General features: G+C 49.3%; 5 protein-coding genes; 4 read left to right on the forward strand and 1 right to left on the reverse strand.

Moving 5' to 3' along the window:
* Positions 1–966: 966 nt before the first annotated feature.
* On the forward strand, positions 967–4,004 carry FFUJ_14418 (related to phosphatidyl-ethanolamine N-methyltransferase; the record flags this gene model as incomplete). XM_023571582.1 has 3 exons in its annotated part: positions 967–1,150; positions 1,224–3,880; positions 3,930–4,004. The coding sequence occupies 3 exons, from the start codon at positions 967–969 to the stop codon at positions 4,002–4,004; spliced, it is 2,916 nt and encodes a 971-aa protein (XP_023425865.1).
* Positions 4,005–4,804: 800 nt separating this feature from the next.
* FFUJ_05057 (uncharacterized protein) lies at positions 4,805–6,243 on the forward strand (the record flags this gene model as incomplete). XM_023571583.1 has 3 exons in its annotated part: positions 4,805–5,334; positions 5,390–5,852; positions 5,905–6,243. 3 exons carry the CDS (start codon positions 4,805–4,807, stop codon positions 6,241–6,243), a joined length of 1,332 nt encoding a protein of 443 aa, XP_023425866.1.
* Positions 6,244–9,377: 3,134 nt separating this feature from the next.
* On the forward strand, positions 9,378–11,591 carry FFUJ_05056 (related to acetate regulatory DNA binding protein FacB; the record flags this gene model as incomplete). XM_023571584.1 has 3 exons in its annotated part: positions 9,378–9,743; positions 9,814–11,276; positions 11,327–11,591. The coding sequence occupies 3 exons, from the start codon at positions 9,378–9,380 to the stop codon at positions 11,589–11,591; spliced, it is 2,094 nt and encodes a 697-aa protein (XP_023425867.1).
* Positions 11,592–13,980: 2,389 nt separating this feature from the next.
* Positions 13,981–16,428, forward strand: FFUJ_05055 (uncharacterized protein; the record flags this gene model as incomplete). XM_023571586.1 has 4 exons in its annotated part: positions 13,981–14,786; positions 14,836–15,012; positions 15,064–15,579; positions 15,627–16,428. The coding sequence occupies 4 exons, from the start codon at positions 13,981–13,983 to the stop codon at positions 16,426–16,428; spliced, it is 2,301 nt and encodes a 766-aa protein (XP_023425868.1).
* Positions 16,429–16,824: 396 nt separating this feature from the next.
* FFUJ_05054 (related to multidrug resistance protein) lies at positions 16,825–22,366 on the reverse strand (the record flags this gene model as incomplete). XM_023571587.1 has 12 exons in its annotated part: positions 16,825–17,144; positions 17,223–17,519; positions 17,659–18,344; positions 18,409–18,805; positions 18,886–18,935; positions 18,994–19,157; positions 19,211–19,521; positions 19,583–20,075; positions 20,124–21,330; positions 21,386–21,474; positions 21,533–22,126; positions 22,172–22,366. The coding sequence occupies 12 exons, from the start codon at positions 22,364–22,366 to the stop codon at positions 16,825–16,827; spliced, it is 4,803 nt and encodes a 1,600-aa protein (XP_023425869.1).
* Between the last annotated feature and the right edge of the window lie 1,513 nt (positions 22,367–23,879).

Below are 23,879 nucleotides of genomic sequence, written 5' to 3' on the forward strand. Positions count from 1 at the left end.
GTTCTAGAAATAAAGGTACTGACTGGTGCTGACTTCAGTAATAACATTCTTTGTTGCCGTCGTTCTCAAGATGCTGCTCGTAACCAAAGAAATAAAGCACGCGACTCAACGAGTGGGGGAAGATGATGGAAGCTCAGAGTCCCCGCCGTACCCTCACTTTCGGCCATGCTACCGTAGTCCCGCGCACACTTGCTGATGGAAGTAGCCCGGTAATCACAGTGGGTTTATTAGCGCTCTTGTCGCGGCGCAAATGCAAAATGGACGCCCCCATTCAAGCCTCAATGCACTGTAGAGAGAGGCGAGACCGTGACTGACCCTGTTAATTGCACATGTTCGTTTGAACGGGACGGAAGGTGCTACTGGCCTGGTTTCACGAACTGGACAATTCCCAACAACTTCTCGTCAAATTCGTCATTCTCTCTTTTCTTTTCATCATTTTCTTCCACTTGCACATGAATTACTGTTCCTTCAAACAGGCTCAAGCATCATCTTCTCATACGCCGCTTTCAGACCTCGCACCAATCAGTAGCTTCATGCATGTTGCTCTCATTCTCCAATGCTCACTGGAAATCGACACTCAAATCCCTTGCTAAATCGTGCTAAATCGCTCCCCACCCCCTTCACTTATGGAGCCGCAGATACAGACCCAGACCCAGAGCTAAACCAGAAACTAGCTCTAAGCCAGGGCTTAAACAGCCGGTCCAGCGATTGAGAGCTCTGAACCAGGTGACCCCGTCCCTAACGTCTAAGCCAGCGGAGCCCTGACGTCGTTTCAAACTCCCGCCGCAACCCTCCCAACAGCCGACTGTTAACTTCTTCCCATTCCGATCTCTCTCGTCTTTCTTTCAATTTCAACCTTCGCTCCTTTTCTCCTTCTGGCATTCAACTTGCCAGTTCGTCGCCGTCTTTCTTGCATATCCCTTCTCATTATCCCACCACCCTCTCACTGCTGAATCGCCGCCAGTCATGAGTACTGCCGCCGATCTGCCTGCCACCGGCCCTGGGCTTCGGCAACGGCAATCTGGGGTTGATCCTCCTGCCCAGCAAGACAAGCCTCAAGCAGAACAAGGGCATAGCCGCCAGTCATCTGATGTGCCTTTCCCATCTGATAAGTCTAGTAAGACGTATGGTCGAACCCCAGACGGCACAGGTATGTAGAATCCATTAAGGTTGTTGTGGTGGTGTGTTGCGTCGGTGCGTCTTTGGCTGACTGTCACATGTAGTCTTTATCGTACCCACAACCCATGATATGGTTTCTCAGCTTTTGGATCCTCGACAACCTAAGAACCTTTCTGATGCAATTGTCTTGACAATTCTGGGTCTTCACATCTTAGCTGCTTATTTCTTGCCATCTAGCTCGAAACGTATTGTTTTCGCTGCTATCTTCCTGTTCTGGCGAGCTTGTTACAACATCGGCATTGGTGTACTCCTCCAGATCCAGTCGAATCACCGACGTCTTGTCACTTGGGCTCGGCGCTGGAAGCTATTCGAGAATCCTTCAACAGGCAAAAACCCGCGACCATGGCTCTACAAGCTACTAAAGAACGAGCTCGAGACAAAGATCCCGGAGGACTATGAATTCGAGAAGGCCCCCATTGAGTACAATACTTGGTTGGTCTTCCGAAGGGTTGTTGATTTGATCCTCATGTGTGATTTTGTGTCGTACTGCCTGTTCGCCATCGTCTGTGGCCACACCCCTGAAGGAGAGAATCCTTTGATTGGTTTCTCCCGCTGGGCCGTTGGCATCGCCCTAATCGGCTTCAATCTCTGGGTGAAGCTCGACGCCCACCGTGTTGTGAAAGACTTTGCCTGGTATTGGGGAGACTTCTTCTATCTCATCGACCAAGACTTGACCTTTGACGGTGTCTTCGAGATGGCCCCTCACCCCATGTACTCGATCGGATATGCTGGTTACTATGGTATTTCCATGATGGCTGCTAGCTATGAGGTTCTCTTCATCTCAATCCTCGCTCACTTGGCCCAGTTCGCCTTCCTCGTGATTGTCGAGAATCCTCATATTGAGAAAACCTACAACCCACCTCCCCCTCGCAAGCGAACCGTCTCCGGGGGCCAAAGTGATGCCATACCCGCTGATATGAAATCGCTTGAAGGTGCATTCGACCAACAGACACTCACGCCTGCCCAGAAAGACGAGCCCGCTCCCGTCCACAATCTTGTTGGTTTAAGCAACCTTGACTTGTTCCGCGTCCCTGACTTCGCCGTCATTCTTATGCCGTTCTATGTAGCCGTCCTCACTCTTGTGACACCTTCAACTGCCGTATGGCAGGCGGCTTTCGTGTTCCACGCTCTAGCCTGGCGTGTTTGGTATCATCTCGGCCTAGGTCTTATTCTTGACCAACAGTCTAAGAACAAGATGTGGACACGCCACTTCCTTAAATTCGGCGAGAGTGCTGGTGAAGCCTGGCGCCAATGGAAGGGCCTCCACCACATCAGCATGATCATGTGTAACACTGCATTTGTCGCCGCTTGCTGGAAGATGTACTCGCCTCCTGAAGATTGGGCCTATGGCCTGGTCCTGCTCAAACATGTTCTTGGTGCTAGTCTCGTTGCCCTTCAGTTGTGGACCGCATTCAGTGTATATGATTCTCTCGGCGAGTTTGGCTGGTTCTGCGGCGATTTCTTCTTTGATCAACAGGCTAAATTGACTTACAAGTCTATTTACCGGTTCCTGAACAACCCTGACCGGTTCTTCGGGACGGCTGCAGTGTGGGGTGCCGCACTCATTACGTGGAGTCGATCCATTTTCCTTATGGCCCTGTTCACCCAGATCTTGACCGTCTACTACATTTCGTACATTGAGCGACCCCACATGCAAAAGATCTATGGTCGCAGTCTACGTCAAGAAGCAGGTCTTACCAAGTTCATCAAGAAATCATTGCCTCCTCCCGTCAAGGGATGGCAAGAGAGTGTCGACAAGGTGTTGGATGACACCAGCCAATTCGTCGAGGACTTTATCGATACCGCCCGCCCTAAATTCGCAGCAGGTGTTAAGACCATCGTGCGAGATACTTCGGCTCTTTTCAACATGGCTCCCGCACGACTCACCATTACTCGAATCGCTCCTGATCTAGAAGGCCATGATCCCAAGCTCTACTCTCTTTCTGTACAGGGCACTCCTGTTAATAACGCACCTATCGTTGAGAAGTACACTGGCAAGGAGAGTTTGACAGGCCGGTTCCCTAAGCCTGTTAAGACCATGGCTTTTGAATACGGAGCACCTCTTCGAGTGAAGTGGAGAGCCCCCGCCAACCACAGCAAGAAAGATTGGATTGGCCTTTACATGGTCACTGACAATCGTTCAAGGGAAACGACGGAGGTATCTTCTTTGGGACGATGGGCACCTACGAACGCTGGCTCTTATGATGCCTTGACTGCCGATGTTAGCATTGTGGTCGAAGAGCATCCGGTAACTTCAACTGAGATCACAGAAACCGATTTGGTCGAAGGTGAGGTTGTTTTTGAAGGTGACAAGTTGTGGTGGACACAAGGTGTCTTCGAATTCAGATACCATCATAACGGACACCATCATGCGATGACGATATCAGAACCTTTCGAGATCCGAATCAGCAAGTTTGACGAAGAGGATGTCGATCTTGGTGCCAAGGGCTTGTATGAACAAGCTGTCGAGGCCGCACTTCTTCCAGTTGTCCAAAACTGCCTGGACCGAGATCCAGACATTGCACCTAACCAGCCCGAGGAGCCTTTCGGAGGCCACGTCGAGCGTGACACAAAGTATGCCAAGAGGATTGTCTACGCCATCCGAGAAATGTTTGGCATTGAGTTTGCACCACCTGTAGTGGCCGCAGATGGAAGCGTTCGTAAACTTGCTTGGAGAATATGTAACGCTAAGGAAGTTCTGGTATGTACAACATCGCCTGCAAGGCTGCACCAAGCTAACCCTATACTAGGCTCCATACAGCATGTCTTTATCGAGAGGAACCACGACGCCTGCAATCCAGGACTTCCCGTCAGAAAAGATTTAACTGTGAAAAGAAAGTGTTTGAAGATATTGGTAGCGGAGGTTCTTGGAGAAATAGTATAGGGTGAGGTGTTGGAGTGTTTTTGAGATACCAAAAATGAAGTCAGAGGAGAGTAAAATAACGAAATATTTATACTTAGAAAACAGACCCAGACCGTATGAAAAGAACAATGCAGACATGTTGATCCTTCAGCATGCCTCAAGGTGCAAGAAGAGTTCAGACCTTGCAACAAACAATACCAAAATAAGTTCATCAAAGAGTCCCCTAAGCTCATAATAATTTACCTGGGTATTTTCGTACTTTGTGATCAGGGTCCTAAGTTGTAGTCTGTTGCCTCACCCAGGAATGATATGATTCCTAAAAACAATCATCCAATCCATCAAAGTATCACCGAACATGCAGCCAACTGCAACTGTTTCTGAAACAAATCGCTTCCCGCGGAACGACGTTGGGAGCTGAACTCTAAATCCATGCGTTTAGCGGCAACACTAGATCCATCTGGTGATACTTGCATGCAATACGAAGTCATCACAGTGTCACTACGATTTGCACGGTTACTCTAGTGTATTCCTTCGGAGCCCAAGACTCAATCTCACTTCTGCATCTTCACCCCCATTTTGGTTTCATCACATAATTGCTATCTCTTGGCCGAATCTTTTTGTTCTTTGATCGGCATTGTTGTTTCACCCATGCTCTTATCCTGGTTGATAGCTTGCGGCTAGTGCGGTGAAGCTGCGTCAGCTCTAACCTCGTCATAATCCTCAACTTACTACTACCATAACACTGTCCATCGGCTGGAGACAATGAAGTTCCTTGGCCGTCAGAGACTCTCAAAGAGCCCCTTTCGGGATAATAGCATAACACTTCTCGTCTCATCACTCCTTCTCGCCGCGCCTATTAGTGTGTTTTTACTCCATTGCGTTTATCAGACTTACTCTCGCAAAGACGCGCACTGGAGTCATAACCATGACATTCTTGAATTCAACACTCACCACGAGCCGGATGTGTTGTTATATGTTGCATCCTACAGTGGACTTGTCACGACGTTAAATCTCTCCCTTGCTGAGTATCGGAATACGCCTGTGAAACTTGAAACATTGTCCACAACAGATGGGTGTGCTGGAAGCCCTTCATGGCTCACACTCGACTGGTATAACGGAGTGCTCTATTGCACTGACGAAGGACTAAAAGACGGGAAGCATGGGTCGTTGGCATCCTTCGCAACGCATGATAACGGCACTTTGACCCTTTTGGCCAAGACGTCCACAGCCTTTGGCCCTGTGAGTGCGATCATGTATGGCGAGTGGGATTATGGGCTGGCAGTAGCCCACTAGTATGTGTTCCCGTTCGAACATTAAGGTCCAGTACAAACGGCTAACACTTCACAGTGGCGGCTCGGCGTTCACAACTTGGAACATTCAAGACCCATCAAATCTTACGTCGCTCAATGTTCAACAGTTCAGCCTTCCCGAGCCTGGCCCGGACCCTTCAAGACAGGAGGCTTCCCATCCCCATGCTGCAGTCGTTGATCCGAGCAAACGATTTATTCTTGTTCCCGATCTGGGAGCAGATATGATTCACATATACGGCGTTGGGTTCGGAGATCTGGGCCTGTCCAAGCTCGATCCATTGGTCGTTGCTCCCGGTACCGGGCCCCGACATATTGCCTTTGTAGTCAAGGAGACCAAGACATTCATGTACCTTGTCACCGAGCTGGCCAATACCATTATCGGCTACGAAGTCGTGTATGGTGGCGAGTTTATAAGGTTCAAGGAAATATGGAACAGCGGCATCCATGGGGAAGGCAAAGACGTGCCGCAAGGTGCTGCAGCTGCCGAGATTGTAGTATCAGTAAGTTTGTTCATAACCCTTGAGCTGCGTTTATTCTGACTTTTGGACAAAGCCGGACAGAGGATTCCTGATCGTCTCGTCTCGTAATGAAAGCACTCTCCAAGTTCCAGACTTTGACACCAGGAACGGCACTATAGCATCTGATCCTTTAGTCAGTTTCAAAATTGACTCGGAAACCGGGCATCTCACTCTCCAACAAGATATTCCATGTGGAGGCAGATTTCCTCGCCACTTTTCTATCAACAAGGCGGGAACGTTGGTAGCAGTGGCTCTTCAAAGTGATAGCCGTGTCGTCATTATTGAGAGGGATGCCAAAACTGGAATCCTGGGTGATTTCATCGCCTATGCAGAGCTGGAAGGCGAAGTTACAGCTGTGGTCTTCTACGAGTGATCATGAGCTTCGCCCCTTGAAGAAAGATACCTCACAGCTTCTTTGCTTCCGTCCGGCGTCATAATATGCATCCGTCTCGGTGTCTCTCGTCCGCGCAACTGACGTTACCGAGAACGAGAGCTTCATGACGTATGGCCATCCGTCCGGATACCTGAAACTTACGGGTATCGTCTTGAATTCGCAGGGCTTGCTCATATGCAGATAATATCAGTCTTGAATGCCTTGATTTGTAGTTTCGGGTCGACGGCAGCCGGATCCGAAGAAGCTGCGGGTTGCAGAATCAGGGACACTTTATGGATGCCCATTATTCATTTGATTGGTGTTGGGCTGCCACAACTGCTCGATCGTGTTGTTGTGACGCAGGGGATGATGTGAAGCACACTACATTAGCGTGTAGGCTGTTGTGTCCTTCATGCAGCGACCTCGGAGAACATGAGAGACTGTCAGTCCGTCCGGCCTTGACTATGATACTGTTACTCTCCCGCGGGTGCAATCCTTGCCGGAGTCGTATCGGGCATTGAATCTCCCGGATGCCCAAAATGGGAATCGAGGGGACTGTGGATTTGGAGATCAGGTCGTAGCCTGGTAGCAAGCCTCAAGGTGATGGACAGGGTGTTGAAGACCCTGAGGATGTTGTCGATGTGGATGGCGGCACGGGTTCTTGGCAACTCGATCCTCTAAACGGTTGAGTGGCATGCTATAAAGCTTACCGGGTAGGCCTGATGTACGTGTGGGATTATCAACATCATCTCTTTGAGTTCTGACAGGAAACGTGTCTTTCAACTTGAAGACATTGTCTACCCGAGAGTCTGGATATATTGAAGCCGTGACCCGAACCGATGGGTTTCTGTCTGTGCCGTGCCGTCGTCTGGAGTCTCTGGGCATGGTAGATTAAGGCGAGCGTTAATTAGCCGGAAGATCCATCAAACAACCTTGCCAGCAGTTTTCCGTAAGCGGACAAAACGTGCCACACCTTTTAAGCTTCCCCGCAGGTTGACAGGCGTCTCGAGACGGGCACCCCAGACCGGAGCAGGCTAAAACCGAACCCCAGGTTGGTCACGGGCTGAGATTTGGATTGGACTGGGCTGCGAGGCTCCAACGGAAGAGCACTCCTATTCGGGCCGTTACATGGATCGGGCGCATGAGCGCTTGTCATGATGGGTGAGGTCGAGGGACGGTGCGTCTGGGCAAGGCAATGGTCTAATGTAAGTAAGTCAGTGTAAGCATTAGGAAAGCTGAGTCCAGATTTCGATTTCGAAGCCACGTTTATTGGAAACAAAGGTGTGCGTCATATTAATATATCGGATGAGCCGGAGATCGGTATTTGAAATAGTGTTCTACATCAAAATCGCCAAGTGAGGAAGTGGAATTCCAAGTAAGCATCAAGTCCGTTCGGGGTTGAAAGATTTGCAGACCCCATGGTCATGAGCGAGAGGTCCGGATGCCATCCGAGACAGTCAATCACTTGCAGTTGAAGGTCTTCTCCTCTCGTGGCGATTCCAACCCCGCTGGGGTCTAGAACCATTAATGACCTTGACGGTGACGGTACGGTTGTCTGTCAAATCGTGGTAGAGATGCATTATTCGGGGCTCATTATGCCACCATTTGGAGGAGACGTATCTATAAGATGGGGTACTCGGCAATAAGAGGATCGTATTACGTCAAATAGCAACGGTAAAGAGAGGATTGCAATGTGATCACGTCGTTAAACTCAAGGATGAGGCATGATATTGTTGTGTTTTAGTTCCAGGTGCATTTCAAGCAATGAAGTGAAAGAACTGGGATGTTTATTAGCTTCTCCTATGTGTTCCTTCCTTATTACTCTTGATATTGCTGCAAGGGCAGTACGGCAGGCGCAACATGGGACGACACTTCCGCTCTTCCCCCAAAGCTTCAAGCACAGTATGTGCCTGGAATCCACATACGAAGCAACAACAACATTTAACCTACATCTCCATCATGGAACACTTACCAACTTTGGACAACAAAAATTCTGTCAACAACTCCAATCTCAGGCAAGAAATTGAACCTCATCCTCCAGAAATCGCTTCTCCACACGCAAATGGCCTTGCTGCAAGGATTCCCACCAATCCCCCTCGAGAGCCGCCCACCTCCATCTCAACCTTATCCCTGTCATGGCGGGTTAAACGAGAACAACTGGCTTGAGCCACCCAATCCTCTGGGGAACACATGGAGTTGATGCTTGCGAACGCTTCAGGAAGGCCAGGACAGCGTGACGGGCAGCTTTATTCCCACAGTGCACCACAGAGCAGAGTAGCTACTACGTACGGTCTTCTCCAGACTCTCTTTGCTGACGCCCTGAGACCCCAGATTTGGAAGCGAATCGCCTTCGTACCAAGAAACAAAACGTACGCCACCACCACTTTAAGCAAACTGCCCCCGAGACAAGTCATTTCGGGTTTTGCTCGACATATCATGCCATGCTTAAAATCAACTTCTCAGGTACCTCGAGCGCGGAACCGAGTACATACACGTTGATCGGGTCTATCCATTGTTGGATACTCTCTTCGGCCGACTTTGCTGGGCCAATAAATGACCCATCCCATCTCTCCAGAAGTCCCCCAGGTTGACTCTCTACCTTTCTTACCTAGTCTCTCCCACCCGTTTCTCCACCACCCTCTTCCGAGTTCCACCGCCCGCCGACCCAGGGTCCGGGGTTAAGTCCAAGTGCAGCTACTGAACAACGGGGGCTCGGAGACCCTTGTCCTGGCTCTTCCCCCATACATAACCATTTACTCCTCCATTTCGGTTGCAAGAAAGGACGCCTCTTTCAACGTTCAGTGTCTCGAGAACATTTTGGTGTTCTTATTGTGAGACTGACGTTGTTCAATTGTCTGTTGGAACGCCCAAACCGCGAATCATTTCCCAAGGAAACCAGTTGCTCTTCACCAGCTAAAGTTCAGCAAAACATCGAAACTTGAGCTTTCGTCGCATCGTCTGATGCTCATCTCACCATTCCCGACCATCGGCCTTGTTACATGATGCTGGTTTGCTGAAAGGACATTTCGAGTCGTGCGCATCATTGCTTTGTTCATGCCGCTACACCAATTCAACTAGAACTTATTCTCGAGGCCATTCCTCGATTCCGTTTCATTTGACGCCAATCTATCATCATGTCCGCATCATCGACAGGTGAATCCCTCCATTCAATCTCTCTCAACGGGGCGCGACCATTCACGGTACCTGCACGCGACAGCTTTTCTCTCGAACTTCCGATGTCTTCACTTGCAGCAATGTCGGCTGACGCCTCGCTCAAGTCCCCTGTCAGCTACAAAAACCAGCGGACGCCCAGTTTCAGTCGAGAGGGCATACTAAGCGCATCTCAAAAATCCCGACATCTTTCGCAGTCATCTGACAACAGACCTGACAGCATGTCCAATGGCGCGCAAAAGGTCTCAAGCGATGAAGGCTCGAACCCACTCAAAAGGAGGAATACCGAAACGGGTGTCGATTACCCCCGCCGTAGGGCCACTATTGCTGTGCGTCACTACACCATTTTTATTTTGTTTATTCCTACCATTTCCGCTTTTGTATACTGACTCCCACTAGTGCGAGGTTTGCCGCTCAAGGAAATCCCGTTGCGATGGCACAAAGCCAAAGTGCAAGCTCTGTACGGAGCTTGGTGCTGAATGCATCTATCGAGAGCCAGGCATTAAACTTGACGCTGGTGACAAGCTGATCTTGGAGCGTCTGAACCGCATTGAAAATCTCCTTCAGATGAATATGGTGAACACAACAGCAAATGGACTAAACCTGACTGACAATTCGCCTGGGATGAGCAATGGCACGGGGCTTGATGGAGACAACATGATGCTGTCGGCCAATGCTGCCTCTTTTGGCTCTATCCCCAATGGTGGATTTGGGACTTGGTCCGCTCAACCGACCGGAACCAATATCTCTACCATGCCTAAAGTCCACACTAATGCCACCATGCATTTACTACAATGGCCCTTGATCCGAGATTTAGTGTCGCGACCATGCGATCCTCAGATTCTGCTACAACTGGAAATGGCACGAGAACCACTCCATACTCTGACCAAAACTCCTTGTGTGGACTTGTCAAACACCCAAGCTTACATCGAGGCTTATTTCGAGAGAGTTAATATTTGGTATGCTTGTGTCAACCCATATACCTGGAGGAGCCAATACCGCACAGCCTTGTCCAACGGTTTCAGAGAGGGACCGGAGAGTTGCATTGTGCTTCTTGTTCTTGCCCTGGGTCAGGCAAGCTTGCATGGCAGCATTTCGAGAATCTTACCCCAAGACGATCCCCCTGGGCTGCAATACTTTACTGCAGCATGGTCGCTACTTCCAGGATTGATGACTGCCAACAGCGTAGTGGCGGCACAATGCCATCTCCTTGCTGCTGCTTATCACTTCTACCTAGTCCGCCCTATGGAGGCATGGAATCTGCTTTGCACGACAAGCACGAAGCTACAGCTACTACTTATGGCCCCAAGCCGTATCCCAAGCCACCAGCGAGAGCTTGTGGAGCGAATCTACTGGAATGCATTACTCTTTGAGAGTGATCTTCTCGCGGAACTCGACCTGCCTCATTCAGGGGTTGTCCAATTCGAGGAAAACGTTGGCTTACCCTGTGGATTTGAAGGAGACGAATCGGAGCAAGTCGGTCGAGATGAGCTTTGGTACTTCCTTGCAGAGATTGCTCTACGTCGGCTGTTGAATAGGGTGAGCCAACTCATCTATTCTAAGGACTCGATTGCATCAACAACAAGCCTGGATCCAGTGGTGGCAGAGCTCGACTACCAACTGAGTCAATGGTATGAGAGCTTACCACTACCACTGCAATTTCCTTTCACTCGAAATGCGCTGCAAGACCCGGTTCAAACTGTCCTTCGACTTCGATTCTTTGCCTGTCGCACCATTATATATCGGCCATACATTCTAGCAGTGCTAGACAATGAGCAAGCAGTATTGGATCCTGCTGTGCGGGAGAACTGCCACAAGTGCTTGGAGGCTTCTATTCGACAACTCGAACACATCCATGAACAGTGAGCCTCCATTTCTTTTTGGGCATAGTCAATAGCTAACATGCGTCTAGTCATGCCGGTCATATGCCATACATCTGGCAAGGTGCTCTATCGATAGTCTCACAAACGTTACTCATCATGGGTGCCAGCATGTCGCCGTCGCTGCTCAGCATTCTGCTAACCCTGGTGCCTCACCGCGAGGCGCTGGACCAAATGATCAACGATGTTGTGATAGAGGTTGAACGATATGCAACCCTGGCCCCTAGCTTGAGTCTGTCTTCGGAAATCCTCAAGGAGGCAGAGGTGAGAAGACGCGCGTTCCTCGGTACTCCGTAGGTGCCGGTCGATCTGTGCCAGATTGATAGATGGCACTCAAAACGAAACCACAAGGCTACTTCGTCATCAGCTCTGACGTACGTTATTCTTTTACTTCTACTTCAGACTGCGGCGTTATTCAATAGTAACGCCGCCCCTTACTCCCATACGACTAAGATACGCCCCATGGGTGCAATTGCTACCCCAAGAAACTTGGTGGGCTTTATTGTCGCCCCGGGAAGATAATTCTGGGGTGATATCCTGGGGTGCAGTGTCGGGGAATATGACTTTATTGGTTGGATGTTGAGCCAGCACGGTTCTGCGGGCCGGGTGTCCGGGTTTTCCCAATACACTGGCTTCCAAGGATACTTCAACAATCTTGATAGTATAAGGATCTCTGATTGATGTAATGTAGATCATGCATAAGCTAGTTGCCAGTGCTAGCTGGAGGTTCCCTGGGGGAATTGGCGTACAGATTTCTCAGCTCTGATTAACCATCAAAGAACATGATGACGTCTCTTATGATAGCATCTATACCCATTTGTTTAATTGTACAATATTAAGAACATGAAGATAAAGCAAGATATATCATGGCAGCTAGTCTAAGAAACTAATTTGTCTACATAGGGTTATTCTCACACCTCGGTATCAATGACGTTTTGCTGTCATATAGCCCAATGCTCGCCGGACCCTTCATGCAGAAGGAGAAGTAGAACGCAGCGAATTGTGTCTACACATATGACAGACATGATGTAATAGACATCTCACTTGCGTAGAAGTGCATGAATAAGATGGTGACACCAGGGGCCTAACATAAGACTCCTACGTAGTAGACACATGCTCGCAAGGATAAAGATACTAACTATAAGGGGCGTGAAAGACCCTGCAGATTGCTAAGGAAGTCAAAATCACAAGAGAACAAAGGCCATTGGGAGATCGGCAGGAACGCCGTCATATCCTGTAATGGCCGCTCCGTTCCGAGGAGGCCCGTTATGGTTGTCCGGACCGGGCCGAGTTTGATGACCCACATGAAGAAATCACCGGTATGATGAAGGTCCGGAAGTGTAACTACAGTGAACCCCACGCGGCACGCGGGAACGGAAGATGATTTTAGAGTCATAGAGTTTCGGGTGAGGTTTTAAGGGTTGAGTTGATTCATGATGTTAGTGGGGGCGATTCATTGCTCAACTCATGATGTTCTGTCCTGAGTGTCTGGGGACAGAGGTCAGATCTCGCCACAGTGATGTTATTTCTCCGGTGAGTGTCAAAAACAGGCAATGATAGATATTTCTTGCATAAGATATACAGCGTTTGCATTGACTGAACAAATGCTCAGTGGACAATGAATATCTAGGGGTTCGTTCATGTGCTCTGTTGGTGTAATGCAATGTCTCAGTTAGCTCAGCCACGTGACATCACACCGACAAAAACTGATCATCCACAGTCTCCTATTTTCTTGTTTGGGGATACCAGCCACCCACGAAGTTATCGTGGGACAAGAACTACGCTATTCCTACCCATCAAGTCGTATGATTCTAGCTCGTACGGTGCTATGCTGTGCAAGCACATATGACTCTATAACGAAGGGTCTACGGATACTCTATGAACTCAACATCAGTCGTTACCGGGTCTAAGAGCAAAAGGGACAGGGCCTGGTCTACAATGACCCAGCCCAACCCAACCCCCCTGGCCATTTTCAAAACCCACCCGCGCGGGGGAGGGGCACTTTGATTCGTTTCTAGATGCCTGATGCGTTAGGTGATGTGAGGTAACTGGCCATTAAACCACGCCCAAACTTGGCCTGCCGCGTTATCCTGTGGAAGCATAGCAAGCTACCTTACGGAGAGTGCAGACGCTGAGGAACGTTGCTCAAGGTCTGCATATGGAGATTGTCTGTGTTACTCTCCTCTTTTTCCTCTCCGACTTTTTGATATTCCATCCATCATCTCTTCTTCTTTTTCACTTCTTCCTTGGTTCCTGTACTAGTTCGTTGAGGCCCATCCGAGAGACAACGTCGTCTCGCGGCCCAACTTGTAAGGCACCAGAAGCAGAACCACACACATCCAATCCTTTTCCATTCTCTACCTCTCGCCCCAACTTCCGACTCGACTCGACCTCGACGTGACGCTGCAAGCTGCGGTTGCCATGCATGATCAGCCCCCAGACTCCAATCATCTTTGGGGGGTGCAATTGCTCACGCAGCGTGGACTTCGTTGAGTGGCTCGACCGCTCGTCATCACGACTACTTTGGCCCTTGCCCGTTGCATTCCGACATATAAACTAGTCCAGCCTAGGACGCCAGACTCTCGCTGTCCACTGTCCAGCGCGCGCTGAGCTGTGCTGTTGCTGCGCTGTGCCGTGTCCCCCCCTTCTGGGTCCTGCAGGAGTCCATCCATCCCACTCAGCAAAAATGAGGCTAGGATACGATCGAGACGTCGCTGATGGAGAGGCCCGACTTCCACTCGTGCGTCGCAGGCCCCTCCGCCCTGAATCTCACGATTGGTACGGCCCCAGTGACGTCGTGCCCTATAACCAGTACCCAATGCCCCATCGGACCCGAATCGACGAACTACAAAGGCCCAACGGAAGGACACCCAGGGGATACTCGAGGAGTATGAGCCTCGATGCATACCCGCCTACAATGCCCATGCCGCCAGCACACCTGATGCGTGCCTCGACAGATGTCTACAAGAAACGCCCTCAGTTCTCGGTATATGAAGCAGACGAAGACGACGACGATGATGAACGCTGGCCGGCCATGAAGCCACGGGGTAGACACCCGGAGCCCGCGAGGCCCCGGCAAGTTGTCCGAAGACGGAGAGAACCTACCCCCGAGTCGACGCCGCCCACAGATAGTGAGAGCGAGAGTGAAAGTGAGAGCGAGGAGAGCGACGATGAGAACCAGATAGAGGTTGTGGTGGAAGAACCAGAGGACAAGCATAGACGCCATCATCGTCGACATCGCCGATCACCCAGCCCAGACGATTATCTCAGTTCACCAGATGAAAAGAGAACACCACGGAGGCGGAATAGAATACCGTCGCCGTCGACTTCGGACGAAAGAGACATAAGATATCGACAGGCTTCTTCTGAAAGAGGCTCACCGGACCGCAGACCTGCTCTGAGACGAGAGATCAGCGACACACCTAGATACAGTCTTCCCACAAGATTCAATAGTGTGCTTGGTGCTTCTCGGCCGCCTGTAGCGTCCAGAAGGTAAGCTTTTTACAATTGCTCCTCACCCCCAATACTAATTAAGAATCAGAACTGCCAAGGTTGTTGAGTCTCGTGAATTAGTCCGTGAGGGCCGTCCTCGGAGACTACCTATAGCTACAATTGAAACTGTTGAAGTCTCTAGGGAGTCTTCACGACGTCCCCCAAGTATAGCCCGCAGCGGCTTTGATTCATCCAGAAATTCATCCCCAGACCGACCGCGTTTAATGTGAGTGGCGTCAATCACATTGTGACAATCAATTGTTAACCCATACTACAGTCGTGATTGCAAGGGCTGTTTAGATGAAGTCCCTGTATCCAAATGCCCCAAACTTGATTGCGGCCATCGCATGTGCCACAGCTGTCTGAAGAGGCGGTTCAAGCAATCAATGACAGAAGCTGAACATATGCCGCCAACATGCTGCACCGATGCCCACATTGGTCTGGAGCATGTTGACAAGCTTTTTGATTCTACCTTCAAACGAATATGGAACAAGAAGTTTGTCGAGTACTCCCTCAGGAACAGGCTCTATTGTCCCTCACGACGATGCGGTGAATGGATTCGGCCAGCTGATATTTACCGCGATCGTGAGACGGGACGCAAAGCTGCTCGTTGTGATCAATGCAACACTAAAGTCTGTGTCGCCTGTAATGGCAGGTGGCACTTTGCGAGCAAGTGTCCCAGGGACGAAGAAACGGCGAGCTTTCTTGACTATGTCAGAGTCGAGGGGCGGAAGAGATGCTATAGATGCGGTGCTTCAGCTCAGCTCAGAGAGGGCGATAATCATGCCTTATGGTGAGTATTCCTTCGCACTTGGATTTAGATTCTTCTAACATATACAGTCGATGTGGTGCCGAATTTTGTCTCGTATGTGGAGAGAAACCCAAGAGATGCGAATGTCCATGGTTCGACCCTGATGCTCCCGAATCCGACCACGAGCCAGAGGTTACACACCGAGGCGAGATTCAAGTCTTTCGTGAAGATAGCACTGAAGAAGATTCTCGTGTTGCTAGACGACCACGAAAGTCTAAACCTACACGGCCCCCGATTTACGATGAAGAAGCTATTATGCGTCAACAACAGGAGGAACGTGATGACGAATTGGTCCGCAGGTCGCATTATCATGGCAAAGACTACGAATACGATATTGGCGGTGCTCCAGAAGTACCTAGGTCCAGTGATCCTTACTCAGGCGATAGTCCCCGCCGTGTAGGTCGCAGAGTCGTCGGCGGTGCTCCCCCATCACCAAAAGACTTCGAAAGAGGCACCCCCAGAAGCGGAGGATACTACGGCGGCCGCATGGACAGACGTCATGCCGAAGACCGCTACGCCCCAGACTCTCCAGGCATGCGCCCACCACCAATGGGAATGCCACCCCCGGTGATAGAAGAGGGATACCGCGGAGGCGTAGGGCCTCTGATCGTGGAGCGTGATCCGAATACTTACGACGATGATGATTCGTACTACAGCCACAGCTCGCGCAGTCGAAAGGGCACGCGACGCAGCGAGAATCGCAGGTCTTCCGAGCTCGCCGGCCTCGGTCCACGGACCCCGGGAACGAACCGGATCGATGTCTGGCGAACGTTTGTTGAGCCCGGAGATCCCGAGGGTGAGATAGCCGCTGCAGCTGCTGTGACTGCATAAAGTTAACGAAACGATCGCTTTCTTATACATTTTTGATCTCGAGCAAGATTGATAGATTGTCTTCTTTTGTACGATAGTCTTTCTTTTTTGGTCTAGGGTTTGATTGTGGTGGGATCTTGTCGCATGGGATGTTACGCAAAGGCCAACAGGACTCTCTAGACGCATGACATGTCATGGTAGAAGCATAAGCATAAGCGTGAGTGTGAGCATCGGATCTGAGAAGGATAATATTTGATGTCATTTAGCCTTGATATTTCTTCATAAATTCTTCATTCTTCTCCCAAAAATGCCTCTGTAATGGCTGAAAGGTTCATGTGGACGAGATAACGTGCACCAACATCCAGACCACACGATTCACAAGACATGACAAGATGTGTGCCCCCCTCCAACAGTACTCTAGTTATCATAGAGCCCCTTGAGCCCATCTGCAGTGCGCTGACCCAATGCCTCCAACGTTCCCATGCTAAGCATCTCGAGTGTGTTAATCTCAAAACCAAAGCTAAGTTTCCACCAGCCACGCAACTCAATAGCAACCAGGGAGTCAAGTCCCATATCCGCGGTGTTCATACTGACGTCCAGGTCTACGTCGCCCGTGAGGAGCAGGCTGGCCAACTTCTCGCCAATCTCCAAAGCAAGTGTGTTGACAGACTCGTGAGAGTTGAGGATGCTGGGATCTTTCTTGACCGAAGAGAGGAAAGCACGGAGACCATCGTTTGCTGGCAGTGCGCCACTTTAGCCACGGCCGATTTTGTGATACTCTGCCATTCTCACGTCTTTGCTTAGACGCGTGCTACTCTCTGCGCTTCCCAAGGGAACGGTGGGAGCAACACCAAGAAGGAATGCATCTCCGTACTCTTGGGGAGAGGACGAGGGCATCAGAGCAACGTTCAGCGCTTCGACTAATTCAATCTCGCCTACAGGACGCCATCCGGTGCCCTTCATCTTTCGGAGCAAGTCCTGGTTCTCATCAAGATATCCAATGCCCTCCATGGCTCCGAGATCAAGGGATGTGCAAGCAAGTCCCATTCCAGCTCGGTAACGTGCGAAAGCAAATCCTAGATATGAGCACAGGTAGAAAGCCATGAATTCACCTATACCTATTAATACATTGATAAGTAGATAGCTTATCGACAATGAACTCCTACTTTCCCCCAGCCCTTACAAGACTAGCAAATCTGCTTCCTTCTATCCTGGCCAACGCCCGAGGATTTCCAACCTCAACAAGTTTACCAGTATCGAGAACCACGACTGTATCGAAATCCATAATCATATCCAAGCGATGACTTACGGCAATCACCGTGTATGCGTCAAATTCCGTCTCGATGATCCGCTTGATGATGAGTTCCATGTCCTGATCGACACTGGAGCTGACTTCGTCAAGCAGCAGCAAGCCACCTTGGTCCTCCATCTTTTCTGCCATACTCCCAGGGCCTGTTGTCTTCTGTGCTCGGGCTCGGCGTCGTAGCAAAGAACGTCCCATCGACATTAGTTGTCGTTGACCTCCGCTAAGAGTTGAAGACGTCATGCCAGCATCGATACCGCCACGACCCTGAACAAAGTCCCATAACCCGATATCTGTAAGAACAGTTTTGCATTCATCCGGGGTTGAAAGGCCTGAAGGATCCAGATTCTCTTTAAAAGTCGCGCCATCAGGCAAGAAAACGGCCTCCTGAGGCACCGCAATGACTCGTTGACGAAGGGCATCTCTGTCCAGCCTGTTAAGTGGGAGACCATCAATCAGCATACCCTCATTGGGGGTGTCTGGCAGAGGATCGAGGAGTTTCAGCAGTAAAGATACAAGACTTGATTTGCCACTGCCTGTCCGGCCGCAAATGGCCACCTTTTCTCCTGACCTGATGCTCAGACAAACGTTGTCAAGAGCCAAATCAGGCTCATCACCGCTGTCGCTCTCCATTCTTCAAGTATCTTATTAGCAATTTTTCTCTAGTTAGCACTTTTGAGAGAAGTTGTGCAACTTACTGATAGCTCGCTGAAACGTTGTTCAGTTCCACACTGCCACGTTGTGGCCAATTCTCAGGGGGTATCATGTCCTCTCCCTCTTTACCCTCACGCTTGACTGTCACGTTGAAAGTCTTGAGCCTGGAGATGGCACCTATGGATGTTTCGAGACGTGTGTAGTAAATAACGATACCAGATAGACTTTCTCCGAAACTCATAAGAGTAATCAAAGAAGCACCTGTGAAACCCGAATTTGAGTGCAGTCTAACTGCAAGTATTGTTAATACTGCTGCCAGTAGCATGACTATCATGTCCAAGACGAGATTGAGCCACTCTTGCACCATGGCAAGAAGGTAGGCGGGCTGTTGGCTTCTATTGAGTAGCCTAGCATTCTTAGAAACTTCATCCGAGATATACCCTTTATATCATCAGTATAATTACATCTATAAATTGCTAGGATGAGAACTCTTCGACTTGCTTTGTGAGCCAGTCACTTACCAAAAGCCCGTAGAGTCGTGATGCCCCTCACGGTGTCCATGAAATGGGTGCTGAGAATTTGTAAGTCAAGAATTTCTCTATGGAGAAAGGCTGTGCCGTATAACTTACTACAAGGGGCTTTTAGCCTCGAGGTCCAGAAGCCTTAGTTGTCTAGAAGTCCTAAGATAAAACTTTTGCACCGAGTAGAGTATAACAGCAAGGAACGGATAACTAATAGCCAAGTATGCCGATGAGATTGGCATAACTGCAGCTTGTCCGAGGGCTTGGAAAACCTATTCCTTGATGTTAGTAGTAGTAATACTAGGCTTTAATCCTTCATACTTACACAGAACAAGGTGTTCAACAAAGCATCTGGAAGTTCAGTATCAATCAAATTGAGATCTTGTGAGAAAAGATTGGTAATAACGCCGGTGTCGGTGTGTGTGAAAAAGGACAATGGAGCCTGGATCAACGTTGTGAGTGTATCATGATGGAGATTAGCACCAGCTCTCTTGATCGACACAATAAAAAGAGTGATACCGAGGAGTAGCAAAGAGATCAAAGCAGAGACCTGCAACAACGCGTATATTCCGACATAGTAAGCATGAGAGTGACTTTGGGTGTCCGATGATATATCATCAGTCCAAAATTTAATCCCTATAAATACTCCCATTAGTTATATGACGAATAGTGACTGATTCAAGCGTTCTTCACTTACAAATGGTGGGGAAATTGATAAAGAAGCCCCAGAGCGCAGCCAAGAAGAAGCAGCAGAATGCTACCAAGAGTCCCATACTCAGGAAATAGTACTTATAAACTGCCTTGTCGCCCGTTGCACGGTTCGGGTCATCGACGTTGACTTGGGCTCCTGGGGGCCCGTCTGGTGAGCCTTGTGCTTCCATTTGTGCTTCAGTCCGTTCTTTGGGGACTTTTGTTTCAGCCGCAGCTTCGCTCTCGTCACCGCCAGTTGAATCACGTATGCCGAGACTCTTGACGTAACTTCCTTGCTCAGCAAGTTCCTTGAAGCTGCCTTGCTCCTTGATAGTGTTATCCCCAAGTGCGATGACGTGGTCAGAGAATGGGAGAAAGCGAACGCTATGAGTACACAATACAACGGTCGTGCGTCTCTCTCGGAGTAAGCCTCCGGGTCCAAATACTCGTTGGAAAACGTGCAGCTCTGTATCTGCATCGAGACCGCTGAACACATCGTCCAGTATCACCAAGTCGGACTCTAGATACAAGGCACGCGCTAAGGAAACCCGCTGCTTTTGACCTCCCGACAGGGTAATTCCATCCGATCCGACATTGGTTCGATCTCCTTGGGCGAGTTTGGCAAAGTCCACCGACAATGCTGTGGCCTGGATGACTGAGTTGTATCTCTTTTCATCGTAGAGCGAAAAGCCAAGAATGTTATCGCGAATGGTTCCATTCCACAGAAAAGCAGTCTGGTCGCAGAACCCGATACGAGGGTATCTCATACTCAACACTACACTCCCTTGGCTCAACGGGATTTCACCCAGAAGGGTCTTGCAGAAGGTTGACTTTCCGGAACCTACTGGCCCAACTACCATGGTAAGAGAAGACTTTTTGATGCGTGCATTGATATCTTGAAGAACAAAGACATTTTCTTTCCAGCCAAAATTGCCACTCTTTATACTGATCATGGTAGAGTCGGGTGCCGTTTCGATTTCTGAGCTACCCATGTGTGCTTCAACTTCAGTGAAACTGAGATTCTTCTTGCGATCAGACAGAACTTGGCGGAAGTCATGACGGGTTTCGCATTCCAAAAAAGCCTGAATTCGTCCAATGCAGGCAATCCCAGAGACGAGTTCGGGTATGGAGGTGAAGATTTGAGAGAGGGGATTGGTAAGGAGCATCAAAAATGCCAGACTTGTGAAGACCTTTGAGGTATCAAGTGAAGCCCGAGTAAACGCAAGGGTCAGGGGAGGACTGATGAGCATGGGTGTGAAGCCAAGCATAGCGGCTATGATGAAGATCTTGCGAAACCGAGCACCAGCGGCAAGCTCCTCTACTCGTAACTTCTGAACGAAGGAGCTCACAGTGGAAGCCAGACCGGAAAGCTTGAGGTTCTTCATTCCAGCAATGACAGTGGCCGTCAAGCCGACGCGCTTCTGCACACCTGTCATCCACGCTCTCTGGGAATCTCCTGTGAAGTTTACCAGAACTCCCAAGAGAGTGAAGCATACCACAACTACTCCTATGGGTACCAGGAATACTAGTCCCAGCCTAATATACAGCATCCAGGCAGCTAGGGCAGCCTGTATAACGCCTGCCCAGACATTATGCAGCATTCTTAGACCAAGTCTGATTCTTTCTATGTCGGTACTCATCAGAGTTAGGGCAGCATTATGGTCGTCTGCTCCGATGCGGGCTTGTGTGGCTCTGGAAAATATCTCTGTCACCAATATAGATCTAGTCATTGCTCTCATGCGGTGGTGAAGATACCTATTATGTGTCAGTCTCGATCCAAAGAAGGACTTCTAACTATATTCTGACGTACCAGCAAAGAGCTGCCGAGACAGCCATACCAAGGTAGATCAGTATTGCAGCACCTATGAAACCATACCCCACATTGGCTTCGATTTCAGGCTGTGAAAGATGATCTAATAGCTTTTCAATGAAGAATGGCTGGCAGAAGGAGAGGGACCATAAGAGTCTTGACGAGGACCTTGACGAGACCGTAGGTATCTCCTTTTAGTTTGCTGTAGTCCATGTTGGCCAAGAACCTATCGTGGAGTTGCTTGCTATGCAGGGCAACATCAAGAGGGTAAAGATCATCCATGGATAGTGTAGATCTGTAGCCTTGCAGGAAAATACTGTTTAGCCATGACAGAACGCCGAGCGAGAAGATACTGCTGGTTTCTTCAGGGCTATGCTCATCTCTGTCCCATGTTATCCATTTGTTCTTAGACTTGGTTTCCAGGAACAAAATGACGATCTTGACGGCCAAAGAGGTTGTAAAAACAGCACTATAGGTAATCTCCGGTGTACTTTCAGAGAGGAGGAACAGCGTGCGGGACTGAGCAATATCAAACAGTAGAGTGAGGAACAGAAAAGTGTTTAAGATGATTGAGGGACGCGGACTCCTGTTATGATCAGTATAACTGATCATCACCATGGCCAAAGCTGCTACGAGATTGAGAACAGAAGATGCGATGAAGATTAGGGTGACATGGAACGAACCCATGCCGACTTGAATCAGCAGTGCGATCTGGAGGCCAACATATGTTATGATAGCTCCCTAATACAAAGTTAGTAATGAATCTATGGACCAGCGACGACATACCAATTTGATGAGCTGGAAGATGGGCGCATGAACCACTAGGGGCTTGCGTGACAGAGTGATAGCGCGCCATAGTGAGCATGCGATAAACAAGGCGCATGGAAGAATAGAGAAGAAGAGCTGTTCAAAATGAAGATTGAAGTCAAACCGGTCCCGGTTCATGTACAGCAAGCCAAACTCGCTATCGTGAAATGGCATCTTGGCAGACTTGGCTGGTGTAAAGTGAAGAGCCTCTATACCTAGCCAGAAGTGTGTAGATGGGATAATTCGAGGTGTTTTAAAGGTCACTATGTCCATGCGATACGGGTTTGTCTCGCTTTTCGAAGCCTTGCTCCGCTCTAATAATCTGGGTCTGAGACAATTTGGAAGGTAGCATCATTTCGAGGCGAAAGCGCCGTGAACTGACATGATCAGTTATCGTGATCCCTGCTCGTGTTGTTGGTTCTATGGAACGACCCAACACTCAGGCAAGGTTAGATAGGACAAGTAATGTACCACTACATAAAACAACAACAACGATACAGAGTGATCATCATGTGGGGTTACAAGATCTGTACTTATCTAGATCAACATCAAGTCAAAGCACAAAATAAACTACTCGGGAAGATCCTAAACTTATCCCTTGTGCGGTCTGTACGCGGGACGGCAACACTCCCGGTTGGGCTTACGCTAGACACCCCAGTCCAGCCCACTAAAACGAGCATTCTGTCAGAGGTCTTTTGATATATGCAATCAGCGCCAGGGTTCTCGTAATTCTTGGCTTATACATACTGGAGGTAAATACATACACTACGTTACATCCACCGGGGTTTCGGGGGTACTCGCCCCATGATTGGCTATCCAACTACTCAACTCGACCTCACCCAGGGCAGCATCTCATTTCATGCTGAGGATTTCTAGGCACAAGACTCTGTTCAACAGCAAGACCAAATCCATCAATCACTGTGGACTAGCCTATCGAAATAACAAGATGCAAGTGAGCAAGATGTTCGTGACGCTTCAACTCAATATAAATGCTTGTCGGCATGGACAAGTCTCGGGCTCCCCACGAATACAGCACTCCAATAAATGTCGAGAAATCTCTCCTGTTTAGGTCATTAGCATCTTCTTGGATAAATTCTTGGAATCTACCAGCGATCTCGCCGAACCAGTAGCCCTAGGGGCTTCAAAGACGAAGGTAAAATAAACCAATCCCAGGAATTTCCCCAACTTATTCTCACTAACACTGAACTTGGCAAGAATTCAGAACAGACTATCTCAGTGTATCCACCGTGAGTATGAGATGTTTTAACAACCTCCTAACTAGCTGACTATGTAAATGTAGGACGGAGAGCAAAAGAGAGCAGCGAGGCTACCAAGGTACAACCTCAACACCCAGGCGAAGGCATAAACTCAGAAGTGCTTCCTATATCCATGTCCGATAATAGCACAATGCAGCAAGGCTGTGGTTTCGACCGCACCCAAAACCTCCATGACCTGCCAGGGGTCTATCACGAGTCTCTTCAGTATGCGAGCAGTCAGTTCCGAAAGCTCAGCCAATTTCTTTGAGCGTCAACGTGGTATTAGGGGTTAACATGCATAACCTTATTACGCCAGACGACATGGTGTCTTTGTTCTCCCCGGACCGGGAATGGTCACAGTCAGACTGAGAACGATTGTCACTACCAATGGAGTTCAATACTACCAGACCAGATTCTCAACCCCTGTGTTC

The sequence above is a fragment of the Fusarium fujikuroi genome, chromosome FFUJ_chr02 (assembly GCF_900079805.1).
Source record: "Fusarium fujikuroi IMI 58289 draft genome, chromosome FFUJ_chr02".
In the NCBI taxonomy this organism is placed as follows: Eukaryota; Fungi; Ascomycota; class Sordariomycetes; order Hypocreales; family Nectriaceae; genus Fusarium; species Fusarium fujikuroi.